Genomic DNA, 21,498 nt, shown 5'->3' with positions numbered 1-21,498 from the left:
CCAGACTGAGACAGCATATCATTTCATTCATATTCTGCTCCTTCTTCTATAGAGCAGCTCTCCTGGATGGTAATAAGAACATAAGAGTAGCCATACTGGGTCAGACCAATGATCAATCTAGCCCAGTATCCTGTTTTCCAAACAGTGGCCAAACCAGGTCACAAGTACCTGGCAGAAACCCAATTAGCAGCAACATTCCATGCTACCTATCCCAGGGCAAGCAGTTGCTTCCCCATGACTGCCTCAATAGCAGACTATGGAATTTCCTCCAGGAATCTGTCCAAACCTTTTTTAAACCCAGATACACTAGCCACTGTTACCACCTCCTCCGACAAAGAGTTCCAGAGCTTAACTATTCATTGAGTGAAAAAATATTTCCTATTTGTTTTAAAAGTATTTCTATGTAACTTTCTTGAGTGTCCCCTAGTCTTTCTACTTTCGGAATGAGTAAAAAAAATTGATTTATTTCTACTCGTTCTACACCACTCAGGATTTTGTAGACCTCAGTCATATCTCAATCATCCGTCTCTTTTCCAAGCTGAAGAGCCGTAACCGTTTTAGCCTTTCCTCACGCAAGAGGAGTTCCATACCCTTTATCATTTTGGTCACTCTTCTTTGAACCTTTCTAATTCTGCTATATCTTTATTGAGATACAGCGACCAGAATTGGTCAAGGTGCGGTCACAACATGGAGCAATATAAAGGCATTTTAGTATTTTTGGTCTTTTTTACCATCCCTTTCCTAATAATTCCTAGCATCCTGTTTGCTTTTTTGACCACCGCCGTACACTGAGCAGAAGATTTCAGTGTGTTATCTACAGTGACACCTAGATCTTTTTCTTGAGTGCTGACTCCCAAGTTGGACCCTAACATCAGGTAACTATGATTTGGATTATTCTTTCCAATGTACATCACCTTGCATTTGTCCACATTGAATTTCATCTGCCATTTGGATGCCCAGTCTTCCAATTTCCTAAGGTCATCTTGCAATATTTCAAATTCCGCACGTGTTTTTAACAACTTTGAATAGTTTTGTGTCGTCTGCAAATTTAATCACCTCACTCGTCGTTCCGATTTCCATATCATTTATAAATATGTTTAATAGCACCGGTCCCAATACAGATCCCTGTGGCACTCCACTGTTCACCCTCCTCCATTGAGAGAAATGACCATTTAACTCTACCCTCTTTTCTGTCCGATAACCAATTCCTGAGTCATACGAGAACCTTGCCTCCTATCCCATGACTCTTTAATTTTCACAGGAGTCTCCCATGAGGAACTTTATCAAAAGCTTTCTGAAAATCTAGACACACTACATCAATCGGCTTACCTTTATTCATGTTTATTCACACCTTCGAAGAAATGAAGCAAACTAGTGAGGCAAGACCCCTCAGCTGAACCCATGCTGACCCATGGTCAGTGCTCCAGAATAACTTGTTTTTGCAGAGCAGGAAAGGAAGTTATTTAGCATGCAATGTGTTGCTTGTGTGTTTGTATCATGTAATCCACTTTGGTTTAAAGCAGAACAACAATTAATAAACCTAAACTACAGACAAGAGTACATTGTGGACCATAGGTCCATTCATTATTTTATAAATTCAGAAGTTCAACCAAGTAGAATAAAAATAAATAAACCTAAACCTAAAGTGTAGACAAGAGCAAGACCACACTGCGACCCATGTCCATTACTTTATAAAGTCAGCAGTTCAACCAAGTTTTCACTATTTCAGGGTATACTTAGATTTTAATTTTAAATTTGTGGTATATCAAATCTGAAAATGAAAACTAGACTTAAACCAATTCACTTTCTGTCCAATTACTATTGCTAATGAAGATCAACTAAAGAACTGCTGTCAGTTATGCAGCCGAGGCACTTACAAACCATGACACTGCAAAGCAGAGGCAGTGCAATGCTTTACAGGTAAACGCCCTGCCTGTTATGAGAATTTTATGGGTAAACTTTGGAGAACTGTTGCTGTAAGAGTGGAATGATTACCTGAGTAATAGAGCTGGAGAAAATTCCGGTGCCCCATTGATTTTCTCATGATTCTCTTGCTTAGCCAATTGGAAGGGCTGGAATAAAAACCTGGCATGGATCTGAACTGTTTTATCTATTTTGAACTCTGTTCTAAAATTTGTTCTCCTTGAAAGGAGTTTGCTTTTGGTGATTGAGAGATCTGGAAAAGACAAGGGAAACCTTTTTTCCTCCATGCTGCATCCTGAGCTCCTACCTCCTGCCTGTGCGCACCCTAGGTGGTGGCCTAGTCATCAAAAATAACACATCTTAACTGAAGCTCACTTTGTTTACTAGGCCCCTACGTTGAAACATTTGTGACCAGTTTCTGAAAGCTATATTCCCTTCATCCGATCACAGACACTATCTGAAGGGACCAGTCCTTGAAAGAGAGTCAAAACTGTGTTATTTTAGCCCATAAAAAGATATGACCTACAAATTGTTTATTGATCTTTATTACAGGAAGGTTGAAACACTCAGGTTTAGGGGAGCTGACTGCAACCAAGTCCCAGAAATGTTCTTATGAGTCTTCTCTCTGAAAAGTACTAGCTGACAGAGTCAAAAACAGCATCTTCAGAGTCTGGTAATTCATTTGGAATAATGAAGAGATAAAATAGATGGGAGGTGTAGCTGAAAGGGGCCCTGATCAGAAACAGAAACCCTTTAAGCTAGTGCTACAGAGTCGCTTGGAGAGGGTGGGGCATAGCCTATATGAGCAGCTGCAACAGAAAGCGAATGATACATACCTGTAGCAGGTGTTCTCCGAGGACAGCAGGCTGATTGTTCTCACGACTGGGTAGACGTCCACGACAGCCCCCTCCAACCGGAAGAAAAGTCTCGCAGGAGGTCCCGCACGCGGGGCATGCCCACCACGCATGCGCGGCCGTCTTCCTGACCGTGCGTGACCGCTCCCGCTCAGTTAAATGACAAGCGAAGGAATAAGAAAGACACAACTCCAAAGGGGAGGAGGGAGGGATGGTGAGAACAATCAGCCTGCTGTCCTCGGAGAACACCTGCTACAGGTATGTATCATTCGCTTTCTCCGAGGACAAGCAGGCTGCTAGTTCTCACGACTGGGGTATCCCTAGCTCCCAGGCTCACTCAAAACAACAAACAGGGTCAACTGGGCCTCGCAACGGCGAGGACATAACAGAAATTGACCTACGAAGAACAACTGGGAGTGCAGCCTGAACAGAATAAAACCGGGCCCAGGAGGGTGGAGTTGGATTCAAACCCTGAACAGATTCTGCAGCACCGACTGCTCAAACCGACTGTCGCGTCGGGTATCCTGGAGGCAGTAATGTGATGTGAACGTGTGGACTGATGACCACGTCGCAGCCTTGCAAATCTCTTCAATAGTGGCTGACTTCAAGTGGGCCACTGACGCCGCCATGGCTCTAACATTATGAGCCGTGACATGACCCTCAAAAGTCAGTCCCTGGGCGTAAGTGAAGGAAATGCAATCTGCTAGCCAATTGGAGATGGTGCGTTTCCCGACAGCGACCCCCTTCCTATTGGGGTCGAAAGAAACAAACAATTGGGCGAACTGTATGTGGGGCTGTGTCCGCTCCAGGTAGAAGGCCAATGCTCTCTTGCAGTCCAATGTGTGCAACTGACGTTCAGAAGGACAGGTATGAGGCCAGGGAAAGAATGTTGGCAAGACAACTGACTGGTTAAGTTGGAACTCCGACACCACCTTTGGCAGGAACTTAGGGTGAGTGCGGAGGACTACTCTGTTATGATGGAATTTTGTATAAGGAGTATGAGCTACCAGGGCTTGAAGCTCACTGACTCCACAAGCTCAAGTAACTGCCACCAAGAAAATGACCTTCCAGGTCAAGTACTTCAGATGGCAGGAATTCAGTGGCTCAAAAGGAGGTTTCATCAGCTGGGTGAGGACAACGGTGAGATCCCATGACACTGCAGGAGGCTTGACAGGGGGCTTTGAGAAAAGCAAACCTCTCAAGAATCGAACGACTAAAGGCTGTCCAGAGATGGGCTTACCCTCTAAACGATAATGGTAAGCACTAATTGCACTAATGTGGTTCCTTACTGAGTTGGTTTTGAGACCAGACTCCGATAAGTGCAGAAGGTCAAGCAGGGTCTATGCAGGACAAGAGCGAGGTTCTAGGGCCTTGCTGTCACACCAGACAACAAACCTCCTCCACTTAAACAAGTAACTCCTCTTAGTGGAATCCTTCCTGGAAGCAAGCAAGACGCGGGAGACACCCTCGGACAGACCCAAGGCAGCAAAATCTATGCCCTCAACATCCAGGCCGTGAGAGCCAGAGACTGAAGGTTGGGGTGCAGAAGTGCTCCCTCCTTCTGCGAGATGAGGGTTGGAAAACACTCCAATCTCCATGGTTCTTCAGAGGACAACTCCAGAAAAAGAGGGAATCAGAGCTGAAGGGGCCAAAAGGGCGCGATCAGAATCATGGTGCCGCGGTGTTGCTTGAGTTTCAGTAAGGTCTTCCCCACCAAGGGTATGGGAGGATAAGCATTCAGGAGGCCCTCCCCCCAATGAAGGAGAAAGGCATCTGACGCTAGTCTGCCATGGGCCTGTAGTCTGGAACAGAACTGAGGCAGCTTGTGGTTGGTCTGGGAGGCGAAAAGGTCCACCGAGGGGATGCCCCACTCTCGGAAGATCTTGCGTACCACCCTGGAATGGAGTGACCACTCGTGCGGTTGCATGAGTCTGCTCAGCCTGTCGGCCAGACTGTTTACGCTTGCCAGGTACGTGGCTTGGAGAAGCATGCCATGCTGGCATGCCCAGTGCCACATCCTGACGGCTTCCTGACACAGGGGGTGAGATCCGGTGCCCTCCTGCTTGTTGATGTAGTACTTTGCAACCTGATTGTCTGTCCGGATTTGGATAATTTGGAAGGACAGCCGATCTCAAAGCCTTCAGCACGTTCCAGACCACTCGGAGCTCCAGGGGAAGAAGGGTGCCTAAGGAAAGCATCCTGAACTTTTCTCGAACCAGATATTTGTTCAGGCCTCTGAGGTCTAGGATGGGGCGCATCCCCCCTGTTTTCTTTTCCACAAGGAAGTACCTAGAATAGAATCCCTGCCCTTCCTGCCCGGGTGGCACGGGCTCGACCTCTGCAAGTACCTGCCTGTGGTGGGAGCTGAAGGATTGAGCTCCCGGTGGGCAATTTGGCGGCGTGGAGATCAAATTCAGGGCGTACCCGCACCGCACTATCTGGAGAACCCACTGGCCGGAGGTTATGAGAGGCCACCTTTGGTGAAAAACTTTCAACCTCCCCCCCCCCCCGGCCGACTGGCAGGCTGTCCGGCACGGGCACTTTTATGGCGGCTATGCTCCCTTGGATCCAGTCAAAAGCCCGTCCCCTGCTTTTGCTGTGGAGCTACAGGGGTCTGCTTGGTCGCACGCTGTTGACAGGAACGAGAGCGCTGGGGCTGGCCCTGTGCCTGAGGAGGCCTTCGGGCCAGCTGGTTGTACCTACGCTTACTGTAGGCATAGGGTGCAGACCGCCGGGCCCGGGAAAAACGTCCATCTGTGGAGGTGGATGCTGAAGGTGCCTGGTGGGAGAGATTGTCGAGAGCGGTTTCCCGCTGGTAGAGCTGCTCTACCAACTGCTCGACTTTCTCACCGAAAATATTATCCCCCCGGCAAGGGACATCCACCAGCCATTGCTGGGTCCTGTTGTCTAGGTCAGAGGTACGCAGCCATAGGAGCCTGCGCATCACTATACCCTGGGCGGCGGCTCTGGATGCAATATCACAAGTGTCATAAATACCCCTGGACAGGAATTTGCGACACGCCTTCAGCTGCCTGACCACCTCCTGAAAAGGCCTGGCTTGCTCCAGCGGGAGCTTGTTGACCAGGTCCGCCAGTTGCCGCACATTGTTCCGCATGTGGATGCTTGTGTAGAGCTGGTATGATTGGATCTTGGTCACGAGCATGGAAAATGATAGGCCTTCCTCCCAAAACGAGTCCAGAGCGCGAGACTCTCGCCCTGGGGGCACCGAGGCGGTATCCCTCCAACTCTTGGCCCTCTTGAGAGCAGAGTCCACCACCGCTGAGTCATGCAGCAACTGAGGCCGCATCAACTCCGGGTCTATATTGGGACTCCGCTTTCTTGGGGATGGTGGGATTAGATAGAGGCTTCAACCAGTTCCGAAGCAGTGTCTCCTTCAGGACATTGTGCAACGGTACAGTGGAAGACTCTCTAGGTGGTGATGGATAATCGAGGACCTCGAGCATCTCAGCCCTTGGCTTATCCACAGTGACCACTGGGAAGGGAATGCTCACAGACATGTCCCGGACAAAGCAGGCAAAGGAGAGGCTCTCTGGAGGCGAGAGCTTCCTCTCCGGTGAAGGCATGGGGTCAGAGGAAGACCACCAAACTCCTCGGAGGAGAAATATCTGGGATCCTCCTCCTCCTCCCCCCACGAGGCCTCCTCCTCGGTGCAGGACATGAGCTCTCTGACCTCAGTCCGCAACCGGGCCCCATCTCGACTCCGAGGAACCACCTCGATGATGGTGCCGAAAGGTGGACTCCCGCGCTGGCGGGGACGAAGCTTCCTCCATCGACGTAGACGGGGATTCCACCTGAGTGGCGGTCGAGACCAGCGCTGCAAGCGGTACTGGTGTCGAGGGCCGCATCACAGGGCCACAGCCAGCCGGTGCTCCCATCAACGGTGCCGATGGCGCAAGCACCCCCGGCGCAGGGAGAGACTGGCGCAGCAGCCCCTCCAGGATACCTGGGAGGATGGCCCGGAGGTGCTCGTCCAGGGCCATTGCCGGGAGAGGCTGGGGGGCCGGTGTAGGCGTTGGTGCCCTAATCTGCCTGGGTCCAGGAGACGGTACTGGAGTGCCCAACGACCTGCGCATCGACACCTCTTCAATGGAGGGGGAGCGCTGCTCCCTGCGTCGACGCTTTTCGGGGGCCGAGTCCCTCGACGCCCCGGAGCTCCTGGTACCGTGCGCAGGAGGCGACCAATAACGGTGTTTCTTAGCAAGCTTCTTCCGTCATCGGCGCTCCGTGGCACAGACGAGGAGGACGTGGAGTCCCCACGCCTCCTCGGGGTCGGGTCCGACAGGGTTCAGTCCCGATGGCCCTGTACGGCGGGACCAGCCAAGGCGGGTGAAGGCCCACTTGGCTGTTCCCCGCTCCCATCGCTGGAAGGTCGTCAGCCCAAAGGAACCTGTACTCCTGGGGTCGATGCCATGCTCGGCGCTGAAGTCGTCACCACCGGTACCGATGCCGAAGTTCCTGCAGTCGGCACCGATGCTACTGACGCCGATGGGCCGGCGCAAGTTCCAAAAAGACAGTCCCGAAGAACTTGTCTCGCAACCTGTGTCCGCTTTTTCAAGCAGAGACACAAGGTGCACGCTTTGGAATTATGCTCCGGGCCAAGGCACTGGAGGCACCAAGCATGGGTATCGGATTGCGAGATTTGCCAGCCGCACCAACCACACTTTTTAAAGCCGCTCGGGACCTTCGATGACATTGACGGAAAAATCGCGTCGGCGAGGTCAAAACCGTCGACGGTGGCGGTAAAAAGGGGCCACAAAAAAGGGGAAAACTCGGACGCGCGGCCAGACAACGGCGAAAGGAAAGTTCGAGAAAACTCGAAGGGGAATGAGACTTTCTTCTCTCTTTTTTTTTTTGGAAACACGAGGGAAAGGGAACGCAAAAGCGCTACAATTAAAGAAAATAGCGGACAAGGCTGTGAAAACCGTTTTCCGGGGCTGACAGAGGAGAGGGACGAAACTCTGTCTCTCTCCAAGCGTGGAAAAACAGGAACTGAGCAGAAGCGGTCACGCACGGGCGGAAAGACGGTCGCGCATGCGCAGTGGGCGTGCCCCGCGTGCGGGACCTCCCGCAAGACTTTTCTTCCGGTTGGAGGGGGCTGTTGTGGACGTCTACCCAGTCGTGAGAACAAGCAGCCTGCTTGTCCTCGGAGAAGAAATCCTCCAAGGGGGGGAAGCTCTCTGCTCCCCGACCAGATTTGAACGTTCAAGCCATGATTCAGTTGCCCTGACTGAGAGCACTCATGAGAGATACTCAGCTGACTGAGAGCACCTGTGAGGGTTCCAACGGACGACAGGACAGGGAGATGTTCCGCTGACGACCAGCCGATGGCTTGGTGGAGAGGAAGTGGCTGGCCGCAGTGAGGGCCCGAGTGCACGAGGATGCCAGAGAACACACCAACAACAACAGCATCACCAGGACGTAACACGGACCAAGACTCCCTGATTAAGAGATCATAAGACCCAGGAATCAACAGGACACTGCCACACACTACAGAAAACCATGCGGCATCACACAAGGCCAACAAAGTGGGAATTCTTCTCACCAAAGGCTAGGGGATGGACCCACTACTATTGGCGATGCCGTCCAGCTAGAACCCGACCACAGCAGGAGACGGGAACCACCACCACATAACACCGTTCCCAGACACGGCCACAAGATCGGAGGCCAGTGAGACTAGCGACAAGACACCCGGTGATGGAAGATGGGCCACTAGCAGATGGACTAAGAAGGCTGTATACAATATTTATTTACAAAAATGTATAATCCGCCCATCCAAAAATCTGGGCAGACTACAATAAAACAAACAATCAAATTACAGAAAATACCATCAATACACTCAACAAACATAAACAGAACCTTAATCTTGAAGCCCAAACCCCCCACCAACTATGCTTCAGAAAATGCTCTCTGAAACAGCAAAGCCTTTATCTGCTTCTTAAATACCACCAAAAAAGTCAACTGTACAGAAAGAGACAAAATATTCCACAACTGAGGTCAGCCAACAGAAAAAATTTGCATGTTAAATACTGCGAATAGAGGAAACAGTCAACAATTTTTGATCCTACGAATGCAAGGATCTTATAGGATACTACTTCTGCAACTTTTGAACCACAGTATAAGGAGCCTCATCATGCAGTGCCTTAAACAATACGAGCAGTTTAAATTGAATCCGTCAGGCAACAGGCAACCAATGCAATGTTTTTAAAATGTGGGGTAATATGCTCAAACTTACTTGCTCTAATAAGCAATCGGCTGCAGCATTCTACATCACCTGCAGAGCTCGCAACACTCCACATGGTAATCCACACAAGGTATTGCAATGATCAAAGTGCGTTAACACATAACTTTGCAAAGCCGTATGAAACTTCTGCTCCAAAACCTCCAAAACCAAGTCACCAAACACAGTTTAACAAACACTGCATGAAGCACCGACCCAACAAGGTTGTGTCTAAGGTCATTCCTAAACTCTGAATACAATCAGACACTGGCACAAAAACAGAATCCAAATAAAAACCCGAAAAAGGACAAACCTCACCCACCAGTGACAACCACAAAATTTGGTCTTTGCCACATTCAATAATTGTAGAAATTAATTAGTACGACCAACGTGTTGAACTAACTCTTCTTCTGCCTGAGCAGATAGATTGTTCACTATAATAAATAAATATGGTAAACCTCCCCCTTTAAACAAAAACAATTATACAAAAGAAATCCATTTTACCTATCCGCATCTTACCTATCCACATCTTACGAACACAGCTTTACTTACTATATTACAACTGTATCCATTCTATATTACTTTCCAGCTTATTTTCGAAAGAGAAAAACGCCTATAGTGCGACCTAAATCGGGAGATAGATGTTTGTCTCGCAAAGGCGCCCAAATCGGTATAATCGAAAGCCGATTTTGGGCGTTTCCAACTGCACTCCGTCGCGGAAACGAATAAAGTTGACGGGGGCATATCGAAGGCGTGGTGGAGGCAGAACTGGGGTGTGGTTATCAGCCGAGAGGTGGGCGTCTTTAGCTGATAATCGAAAAAAAGGCGTTTTTTTTCCGCGATTTTGGGTCACTTTTTTTGGACCCTTTTTTTTCCATGAACAAGTCCCAAAAAAGTGCTCCAACTGCCCAGATGACCACTGGAGGGAATCGGGGATGACCTCCCCGCACTCCCCCAGTGGTCACTAACCCCCTCCCACCAAAAAAACCCCACTTTAAAATCTTTTTTTCCACCTGTATGCCAGCCTCAAATGCCGTACCCACCTCCATGACAGCAGAATATGTTCGATCCTGTCACAACCTTTCCCTGGGTCAGATGTGGCTCTCGGGTGCAGTAAAGGGTCACATCAGCATTGCATTGTGGTGGGTGTAGGGTATTGGGCTCCGTGATTTCATTAGCTTGTGTTACAGTCTCACGATGTTGGTAATTGGTAGGCTCTTCTCCCATGGTGCTTTTCCCCCTGCCTATTGGGTCAGAGTGTGCCCTGTTGTGTTTCCTGTTGTAGTCCATGCGGTAGTGGCCATTTTTGTAAGCCAGTTTTAGTTACCTTTCCTGTGTTAGCCACGTTAGACAACTTAGTTTTTACCCTGAATGTGGCTGAAAGAGGGCATTGTACAGCATTCTGCCAGCTCTGACCTACTGCTCATCTCAGTACCAGGGAGACTCGTTGCCAGTGGGGCACAACCTCTGATCTGCAGTTAACTGTGAGTAAAGGCGGTTATTCCAATAAAGGACATTTTCGGAGAGATTAGTCTTCAGGTGTCAACTGGTGTGCCAATGTTATATAGCAGCAACCAGTCCTAGAGGCCTGCGTGTATGCAGGTCCCTGCAGCACTTTTAGTGGGTACCGCAGTGCACTTCAGCCAGGTGGCCCCAGGCCCATCCCCCCCCCCCACCTGTAACACTTGTGCAGGTAAATGGGAGGCCTCCAAAACCCACTGTACCCACATGTAGGTGCCCCCTTCACCCCTAAGAGCTATGGTAGTGTTGTACATTTGTGGGTAGTGGGTTTTGGGAGAGGGTGGTTGGGTGCTCAGCACCCGTAAGGGAGCTATGCATGTGGGAGATTTGTCTGAAGTCCACCGCACTGACCTAGGGTGCCCAGTTGGTGTCCTGGCATATTAGGGGGGCCAGTGTACTACCAATCCTGGCCCCTCCCATGACCAAATGGCTCGGATTAGGACGTTTTTGAGCGGGGTGTTTTTAGTTTCCATTATCGCTAAAAAAAACAAACGCCCCGCTCAAAAACGTCCATTTTTTTGAAAATTCGGTTTGGCCTGCCCCTTCACGGACCCGTTCTCGGAGATAAACGCCCGTGGAGATAGGCGTTTCCATTCGATTATGCCCCTATTTGTTAACCTGATATACTATGTAAGCCGCATTGAACCTGCTAATGAGTGGGAAAGCGCGGGGTACAAGTGTTACAAATAAATAAATAAAATGCACAAAATAAAACTTCTCCTAGGACTTTATATCCTAACACTAATTACCACAGAAGGAGCTCTATGACAAGATGATCACAACATCATACCCATATGGTATAATCTAAACCACCCAACCGGACACACCACCTTTCATCAAACTAAAAACCGACTAACAAAAAAAAAACCCGCTTCATCTATGAATCAAACATAGCAGACAACAGAAAAGGGCCCAAACCAAACCAATAAACCAAACAAGCGACAACTACTGAAAATTCCCAAATTCCAGCAACAGAGGAAACCTACTTACCAAGTCCAGTGGGATATAGAAATGCTAGATCAGCAGTGAACAAAACGGAAACCATAAAGGACTGGATAATGGAGAAAGACCTTGACCAGTTTTCCTCACCGAAACATAGATCCACAACAAAGAAGACCCCATAATCTCAGACCTCTGCCCTCCAGGCTATAAAATTGAACACTAGACCAGAAAGAGAAAAAAGGGAAGGGGCATCACACTATTATATACTCAAATGGAAACCATTGCTGATTTCATAACACCACATCTTGAAATCGCCTCGATCAGAATAAAGGACAAATCTCTGAACAACCACCTATGTTGCATCGTATTCTACAGACCCCCAGGAAACTGGAGGGTTGCCCAGACAAACTTCATGGACTTTAAACTTTATGGACTTTTATCTCAGAAATATGTGTAGCAAACCCTAACGTGATGTTAATAGGAGACATTAACCTACATTTAGAGGACCAAAACACAGCAAGCACAAAAGAGTGCAACAAATTTCTTCAACTATGGGAATTCAACTGGCCACCAATGAACTCAACCCATGTAAAAAGTCAGACACTGAACTTACTAGCATACAAATTCTCAACAGATCAGAACTTCTCAATAAAGAACCAGACCTGGACAGAAACCCCTTGGTCTGACCCAGGGGCGTATCTGGAATCCGGCGGTAGGGGGGGCCAGAGCCAGAGAGGGGGGGCACATTTTTGCCTCCCTCCCCCCCCCCCCGCCGCCGCCGCCGCCGCCTCCTCTCTCCACCCCCTCCCCGCCGTCAACCCTCCCCCGCTGCTTACTTTTGCTGGCGCCTAGGTCCGACCCGCAATCGCCGTTTTTCGTCTTCCTCCGTGGCCATGCTTCCAGGAAGTAACGCTGCAGTGCTGATTCGTTGAATCCAGTTCGACGTCTGACGTCAGACGCCGAACTGGATTCAACGAATCAGCACTGCAGCGTTACTTCCTGGAAGCATGGCCACGGAGGAAGACGAAAAACGGCGATTGCGGGTCGGACCTCGGCGCCAGCAAAAGTAAGCAGCGGGGGAGGGTTGACGGCGGGGAGGGGGGCCAGGGCGACATCTGCGGGGGCCCAGGCCCCTGTGGCCCCACGCAGATACGCCCCTGGTCTGACCACTTCAGACTAAACACGACCCTTTACTGGAAAGAAACAGGAACCCCACAAACACAAAGCCAAAACTCTTATACAACAAGAGGAAAAAGTGACCCAACGACATTCTGGCGCTCCATGTACGAAAATCAGTGGTCACCACCTACCGACTCCATAGACTTCCTCGCAGAATGGAACAAAAGATGCACTACCATCCTAGACGAAATAGCATCCAGGTGAACCAAAACCTCACAAAAATGCAATACAATCCCCTGGTACAATTAAGAACTGAAAATCCAATGCAGAATACAAGAACGTGCATGGAGAAAAAACAAAAATGAATCTACAATAGCTTTATGGAAGGAAACACACAAAAAAAGTACAAACAAAAAAATAAGACAAAAAGAAAATTCTACCTCGAACAAATAGGATCTAACTACAAGGACACAAGGAAATTATACAAGGTTATAAACAATCTACTTGATACCAAAATAGTGACAACAACAAATGAAGATCTACCACCAGAAAAATGATTTAGCCAAATATTTTGAAGAGAAGATCATCAACCTATGGAAAAATCTACTTCAGGAAGATACCAACCTTGAATCCTTCATAGATGAACTAGATCCACCCCCAGAGGAAACACCAGCGGACAAGACCTGGACAACCTTTGCTCAGCTTCCTTCCGAGGCAGTAGCTCAAGCGATAAGAAAGTTCTCTTCCGCCCATTGCTTACTTGATACATGCCCCAACTATATTATGAAAACAACCTCTATCCAATTTGTTGAAGAACTCGCATCCCATCTAAACTTTATGTTCCAGGAAGGCCAATTCCCACAGGATAAGGGAAACATTCTGCTCACACCTATCCCAAGACACACCAAGAAAAAAACACAAATATCTCAAACTACAGACCGGTTGCATCCCTACCACTAACAATCAAAGTGATGGAAGGCATTGTGGCCAAACAACTAATGGAATACATCAATAAATTCTCCACTTTACATGAATCCCAATCAGTCTTCAGACCCCATCACAGCGCTGAAACAGTATTGATCACACTTCTGACCAAATTCAAACAAGAAATCTCAATAGGCAAAAACATCCTCTTACTCCAGTTCGACATGTTGAGTGCATTAGACATGGTGGATCACCAAATCCTACAAAGAATCCTTGATAAGATAGGAATTGGAGTGAAGATTCTTAAATGGTTCAAAGGGTTCTTGACCTCCAGATCTTATCAAGTAAAGTCTAACTTTGTAATCTCTCCACCTTGGAAAGCAGTATGCGGAGTCCCACAGGGCTCACCACTCTCACCAATAATGTTCAACCTATTGATGGTCCCACTAGTTTGGTTTCTGTCCAAACAAGGCTATAATCCCTTCATATATGCTGACAACATCACAATCTATACCCCTTCAAAAATAACCCATCAGAAATGACCTCCAAAATCACGAATAGAATGAACTTGGAAACTTAAATGAATAAAACAATACTTCCCAAGGGATGTATTCTGCAACATGATTCAAACCATAATACTAGCCCATGTGAACTACTGCAATGGAATCGATGCAGGGTGCAAAGACCAAATTCTAAAGCAATTACAAACAGCACAAAACACAGCAGCTAGACTCCTCTTTGGGGAAAAATAGGTTCAACTAGACCCCTTCTCCAAAAAATATACTGGCTTCCATTCAAAGTACGCATAGCCTTCAAAATGTGTTCTCTGGCCAACAGAATAATTTTCGACCTCTCACCGGGATACATGGCCAACCTGATAGACCTACCAAACCGAAATGCAAGCAAGTCAGCGAGATCCTACCTTATCCTCCACTTCTCTAGATGTAAAGGCATCAAATACAAATCAACATACACTTCTGGCTTTTCCCTTTTCTGCACCAAAACCAGAACGCACTACTGAAAGACTTAAAACTCAAGGCTAACTACTCATTTTTTTCACAAAGTTCCTCTCAAGTGACCCAAGCTAGCCAACCAAAATATTGAAATATGTTGCAAGAATACGACAATGGACAGAACTGAAATAAGCTACTGTCACCCAAGTCATCCCAAACTCTTATCATGCTCACATGAGGCAACAAAAAATAACATTATGCCTGTCGAATTCTAGACAACTGTTAAGCTACTTAACACTCATCTTGTGTGATATGAACTGTAACCACAACTGCTAGACTCTATACAAACTATAACTAACCTACCTCTAACTCTTGTAAGCCACATTGAAACTACAAATGTGGGAAAATGCGAGATACAAATGCAGATATAAATAAAGAAATAAAATTTTGCTCGCTCTCTGAACTATTTACAGAACCTCAATTCAGAGCTTATGGCATTAGGTTCAGCAGAAATCTACAGGCTAATTTCCCTCCCACATTAGAAACATTAGGTGATTTCTCATGCTATTTCAGTCTTTCTTCTTGCCTGGCTTGCAACTTATTTTGTCCCTGCTGTCTCATCTACCAGGTGTGCAGGTGTCTTATTTAGCAGACTATATCATGGACTTTAAATCCATCACCTAGCAGTACCCTCAAAGATGCTCACAACTTCCTTCCTTGCCAGGTGGCCCAATCTGGAAATCCAACCAGGGATCATTGAACTCCAATGAGCCACCAAGCTGGCAGGAGATTGATTCTCTTTAAAAGTAAATCTAATTGTTATTAAAACATTAGACATCTTCTACTTACACCAAAGGTTATAGAGATGCATAAAGACAAAATCAACAGGGGTGACTAGAAGTCAGTTAAACCCGATGAACAAACGTCTTTATTCAGTCTAAGCCTTCTGCAACTGTGCAGACCCAGGGGGTTAAATAAGGGCTGAATTATATGGCTACATAGCTGTAGAGTTTCCTTTGCTTAACCCTACCTTTTTGATGTCAAACGTGGGAGTATGACATCAGACTTCTGAACCTGGAGAGGGGTTGATTTCTTTGTTGCTGTGGCGGCAGAGCTACGGGTACCATCAGTAGCCTGGCCAGCTGAAAAAAGCTGCTGAAGTTCTTTATAACATTAAAGGAAACATAAAAGAGAAGAGAAAGAGATGCTTTTTTACTATAATTTGGAGGAGATACATAGGAAAGATACACACAGGAAGGAAATGAGAAGGATAAGGGAAGAAAAGAGAAGAGAAGATACTGTAGGGGTGTTTTCTATGTCACCTTTGTAAGCCTGAGGCCAAACTTATACTCTAAACCAGTCATTCTGAAACCTGGTCCAGGAGGCTCTTAGCCAGATAGATTTTTCAGGATATCCACAATGAATATTCATGAGAGACATCTGCATGCACTGTCTCCACTGCATGCAAATCTATCTCATGAACATTCATTATAGTATCCTGAAAGCCTGACTGGTGGGATGCCTCCAGGATCAGGTTTGGGAACCACCGATCTAAACCATGCTTTAAGCCATATTTCCTAGGATGAATGAGAGAAGAGAATGACTCAAGAAGGTGTGTTTTCCTACCTGGTCCAACCTCCTGGTGTCTGACAGCAAGCTCCTTATCCACCTCTTCACGTGGGTGCTGAGACCTGAAATGTGATTGAAATAAGACTAGTGGTGAGGGGGAGACCCGCCTGTAAATCTTCATTCCCATTCACTTTCTGATATCACCTACTCAAGGATATTCTTGATCACGTGCATGGCTGCATCTTCGAGAACCGACTTTCCTATCTCGCATGGCTGCAGCAGACTAGCACTGCTTGAAAACAGTCGAAAGGTATCAGATCGGGCTGCTGCTACTGCAATAGAACCTTGCAATGGAGTGTCTGTTAAAACATGAGATGAGCCCTACATGGAAGGGAAGAAATAATATATTTACCAAGCCCTACCATCTATTTGCTACCAAACAGTATCCAATTTGTGGATTAGTAATACCACTCATGGTATACATTTTCTCCAACATCACCATAAGCCCAATAGGTCACACCCAAAGCATAAATTTACTTTCCAAAGAAAAAATGCAGTGTAAGGAGGATAACTAACTACACAATACACTGCTACTTCACTGGATTTATACTGAAGTAGGACACACACTGGTGCCAGCAACTATTCAACCAAATGACTGTTTCCTTGTCAGATGGACAGAAAATTAAAAGCTAGGGCTCGATATTCAGCTGGTGGCACTCAGCGTTTTGCTGACCACTGCCAGCATTATACCTGGAAATTCAATGTCTGGGCTCTAGCACTGAATTTCTGGGTATACGGAGCCAGCCAAAATATAGCCGATTAACTGTGACATTCGGCACATAATTGGTTATAAAGAACCACATAAAAATAGGACTGAATTTTATGTGGAACACCTTTAACCGGTTAAGTGCTGAATACTGCACTAACCAGTTAAGTGCTGACTCAGCCTCCAGAATGCCCCCAAAGTAGTCGGTTTCAGCTTGGGTGCTAACTGGGCATTTTTAGTGGCACTATTCAGTTAAGTGCCACTGAAAATGCCTAGACAGCACCGGACAGGCAATTTAAACCATTTTGAATATTGAGTCCCTAATGAAAAATCTTGGTAAATGGAAATTGTCTTTTGATGGTGTGGTGAAATGGTGAATTTTCGAGCATACTATGTATATGAATTACAAGAATATTTCATGAAGTCTATTTCTCAAGTTTGGCCAGCAGGTGGTGCACGTTTATGTTTAAAGCTGTTACATAGAAATGACAGTTCCTTCTTTAGTTTAACACAGAGAAGTCAACCTGCAGTGATGTGGCCAGCTACTTTTAAATTTTGCTGTTCTGGCCTCTGATTGGCCCAGGAGCTCAAATTCAGCTAGGATGTACTGGCCTTTTCTCCAGTCTTAGGGGAAGATGCACTAAAAAATCGTTAGAGCCCTTCCCTTACCGATTCCCTTAACGAATCGGTAAGGGAAGGGCATGCATCAAGGAATAGGAATGCAAATGAGCTGCTCGTTGTAGCTCACTTGTATTCTCTATTCCATCGGTAAACAGTCAGCCATGGAGCATGCGCAGAGCAGCCAAGCGTTATGCTGGCTGCTCTGCGCATGCCAAGAACGTCCTTTATGGACGTGCTTCACTTTAAAAAACAAAACTTTAAAAACCTGTACCTCGGACTGAAAGCTGCACAGCCACAGCAAGAGAGGGCTCAGCAGTAACCCTTTCACAGGCTCCCTCCCTCCGTGTGTGATCAGGATCCAAGAAGAAGGCACAGCTCCCTCCTCCAGGTCTATCTCAGCTAAGCAAAGCATTTAGCCGAGATTGGCTCAGGAACTTCCAGGTCTCAGCTGAGTGAAGCACTGCCAAAAAATACTTTTTTATTATTGCGGGAGGGGGGGGGGGGGGGGGGGGGGAATGAAGGCCAAAATGGAAGCCAATCCAAAAAAAATGTCTATTTTGGCCGTCATTCCCCCTTGCAATAATAAAAACGTCTTTTTTTGGCAGTGCTTCACTCGGCTGACAGACCTGGAAGTCTCTGGGCCAATCACAACGCGTTTAGCCGAGCTAAACGCGCTGTGATTGGCTCAGAGACTTCCTGGTCTCAGCTGAGTGAAGCACTGCCAAAAAAGTCATTTTTATTATTGCAGGGGGGCAGGGGGAATGACGGCCAAAATGGACGCCCATCCAAAAAAAAAACGTCCATTTTGGCTGTCATTCCCCCCTGCAATAATAAAAATGTCTTTTTTGGCAGTGCTTCACTCAGCTGAGATCTGGAAGTCCCTGAGCCAATCACAATGCGTTTAGCCGAGCTAAATGCGCTGTGATTGGCTAAGACAGACCTGGAGGAGGGAGCTGTGCCTTCCTCTTGGATCCCGAACACACACGGAGGGAGGGAGGGAGCCTGTGAAAGGGGAACTGCTGAGCCCTCTCTTGCTGTGGCTGTGCAGCTAAATGTGATTTTTCCTTCTGCTTTGCCTCCTCTCACTGCTCCGTTTTACGCTTGTCTTTCTAAATAAAGCATTTTTGTCTGGCTTATGCGCGTACTTAACAAGAGGTACAGACCTTTTGTTAGATTTTCCAGCGTTAAGCCAATCGGAAAAGGTTAGTGCATCTCATTATAATAGGGTTTCTACACAATTTGCTCATCTGCATTCCGTTTTCATTAGCTGCTACCGTCGTCGGAAAAAAGTCTTTAGTGCATGCCAGGGTTTACTACTTGCCCAGAGGTGGTTGGAACCCAGTTGATGGGAGGAAGATGCTAGTGTAGAGTATAAGCGGCAGATGCAGGCGGACCTGAGCTGTGCTGGGGACAGACCCTCTAAGTGGCTGAAAGTAGCCCCAGGTAGGTGGCTAGGTGTTTCGTGACAGGTGGCATGTCTTACAAACCTTCTGCCTGGGCAAGAAATTTGCTGTAAAAGAAAAGGTATGGACAGGGATGCTCAGATACCCTCACTTACCAACAGGCAGTTCAGATACTTGCTCCTGTTCATCGTTTGTTTCATCACAGACTTAGCAAAGTTGTACAGCTCTTCAGCAGTTATAGCCTAACACAACCAAGGAGAGAGGTGGTTAGTGCAGAAGCCACACTGATGCTTGCTTTTCTACCAGACATGTTCACAATCAAATGGAGGGGCAGGAGAGAAGATTAAGAGGAAGTGGTTTCATGTATCTATGTATGAATATAAACTGAAAGCCTTCAATGAAATTGTCTTTTATAACAGCTAAACACATTGGGTTAGAGGAAATGCCAAGTTAGTTTATGGAGCTGTTTGTTTTAATAGTGTGTTCAGGCCTCCAAGAAGGAATGGGCCAAACAGACAGGAAGCGATACACAGGACTGAGAACATGGCAGCCTCTGTGAGATTAATGTGAGAAATCCTTCTTAAATATGTACAAGCAGGGGCGGCCCTGTAATGAGGCAAACTGAGGTGGTGGCCTCAGATGGCACCCTTCAGGGAGTGTACATATCATGTCCCAAACATCAATATGGAGCATAGATCATAAATAAATAGTATTATGATTTTGATATCGGGAGACCATCAGATCTAACTGCCTCACACAGCCATCAGAACATACATTTGTTCTATCGCAATAAGCGAAATGGTGTGGTGCAAATCTTCATCGGCTCCTCCCAGTATTCTTATGTTTCTTATGGTTCTTATATTTCTTGTATTTCTTTTTTTTCAAATATAACTCATGACTCATAAAGCAACTAATATTTTTAAAGACACTTATCTTAAATGATAGCAGCTTAAAGGTAGCAGAAATAGCAAAGATATCAGGGAACCCCCGCCGACATGGCCAAGTTTCGCGCAAAGCTTTTTCAAGGAAGAGGCTCACTGAAATGTAAAACAACCAGAATCAATCAAAAAGTGAACTATAACGATCTCCAGTATCAAAAGTTGTTTCATAGAACATTTTTCATCAGCTTTATATTAACATACCTTTCCATCCTATAATCGCTCCTACATATAAAAGATGGCCGCGGCGTTTTCAAGCGACCTCACTATTTAAATGAACCACAGCTGATCGTAGAAATACTAAACCGATTGGATACTCAAAAGGAACCCTCACGGCCAATGAAATTACAGCAAAGACCACCAGTCTATTTCAGCATTTAAACCACCCGGAGGTAGCGTATTCAATTGGAATATCCATCTTTGTTCTTTCAAATTTAAAAAATAGGAAATATTACCACCCTCCCACCCCACATCCACTTGATCTATAATTCTCCATCTAAGGTCTGTTAACAAATGACCACAGTCAGACCAATGTTGAACCATAGGTGCAGACAGTATTAAATTTTTAATGCGTGATTTATGTTCATTCAAACGTATTTTAATAGGTCTGCTAGATCTTCCTACATACATTTTATGGCAAGGACAAATGATCACATATACTACATTTTTAGAGAGGCAATTAGTATTTGACTTAGCATAAATGGGTCGTGCTGTATCTGAATATCTCCAAATATGTCCTTCAATCGTGGATTCACACCACTGGCACGATCCACATTTAGAGTGTCCCAAAATAACAGAAGTCAAGCTCTCGGTATCAAACCTTTTATATGATAACAGTTCACCCAATGTTTTACTACGCCTATAAGCTCCAATCGGGTGCTGTTCAAAACATTCATAAATCTGTAAAATATGCCAGTGTCGATGAATACTTGACATAATTTTAGAGCTAAAAGGTGAGTATGGAAGTACAGCAGTTAATTTGTCCTCCTGATCTTGAGGTTGATATTGTAGTAACAGATCTCGATTTGCAAATTTGGCTCTCAAATAAGCTTTCTTGACTACCGATTTTGGATAACCTCTCTCCAGGAATTTATGTGTCATTTTCACCGCTTGTGTTTCAAACATACTTATGTCTGAACAAATTCTCCTAATTCTCAAGAATTGGCTAATTGGTAAACTACTTTTCAAGTGGTATGGGTGAGAGCTGGAGAAGTGTAGTAAGGTATTACGTGAAGTGGGTTTTTGAAACAGTGTAGTTTTTATACAATCCAATGCTTTAAACACCCAAACATCCAAAAATTCCAATTCTTGATGGTGATAGTGGAATGTAAATTTCAAATTCCGTTGTAAAGAATTCAATATTTCCATAAATTGTAGAAGTTCTGTTTCTGAACCCTCCCAAATGAAAAAGATGTCATCCAGATAACGTTTCCAATATGAAACATGTCTAAATCCTTCTAATGTATAGATTAAAGTATCCTCAAATTTCGCCAAATATAATGTAGCAACTGAAGGGGCTAGCGTTGCCCCCATTGCTATACCCGTCTTTTGTTCATAAAATTGTTGTTGAAAGAAAAAATAATTTCTACTAATTACCAATTGGGCTAGTTTCATAAGATATTCAGTTGATATACGATGGGGGGCAGGTCGTGAATCAAGCATTTCTTTTATAACAGATAAAGCTTCCTCCTGCGGAATAACGGTATATAAAGATGTAACATCCACCG

At 46.1% G+C, this 21,498-nt stretch overlaps 1 protein-coding gene across 4 annotated transcripts in view; it reads right to left on the bottom strand.

Moving 5' to 3' along the window:
- The window catches only part of CCDC180 (coiled-coil domain containing 180), a 153,611-nt gene that overhangs the window by 21,289 nt on the left and 110,824 nt on the right, over positions 1–21,498 (bottom strand). For all 4 annotated transcript variants that reach the window (XR_003942606.1, XM_030207751.1, XM_030207752.1 and 1 more), the window contains 4 exons: positions 18,989–19,075; positions 16,252–16,424; positions 16,101–16,165; positions 15,505–15,637 (listed from right to left, as the gene is read on the bottom strand). Coding sequence is in view for 3 of the 4 variants with exons in the window: in XM_030207751.1 (XP_030063611.1) it covers positions 15,505–15,637; positions 16,101–16,165; positions 16,252–16,424; positions 18,989–19,075 (458 nt within the window). In the remaining variant the exon portion in view is untranslated. The remainder of the gene's footprint in view (positions 1–15,504; positions 15,638–16,100; positions 16,166–16,251; positions 16,425–18,988; positions 19,076–21,498) is intronic.

The sequence above is a fragment of the Microcaecilia unicolor genome, chromosome 6, assembly GCF_901765095.1.
Source record: "Microcaecilia unicolor chromosome 6, aMicUni1.1, whole genome shotgun sequence".
In the NCBI taxonomy this organism is placed as follows: Eukaryota; Metazoa; Chordata; class Amphibia; order Gymnophiona; family Siphonopidae; genus Microcaecilia; species Microcaecilia unicolor.
The sequence above is the reverse complement of the archived record's forward strand: the minus strand, read 5'-3'. Positions and strand labels throughout refer to the sequence as shown.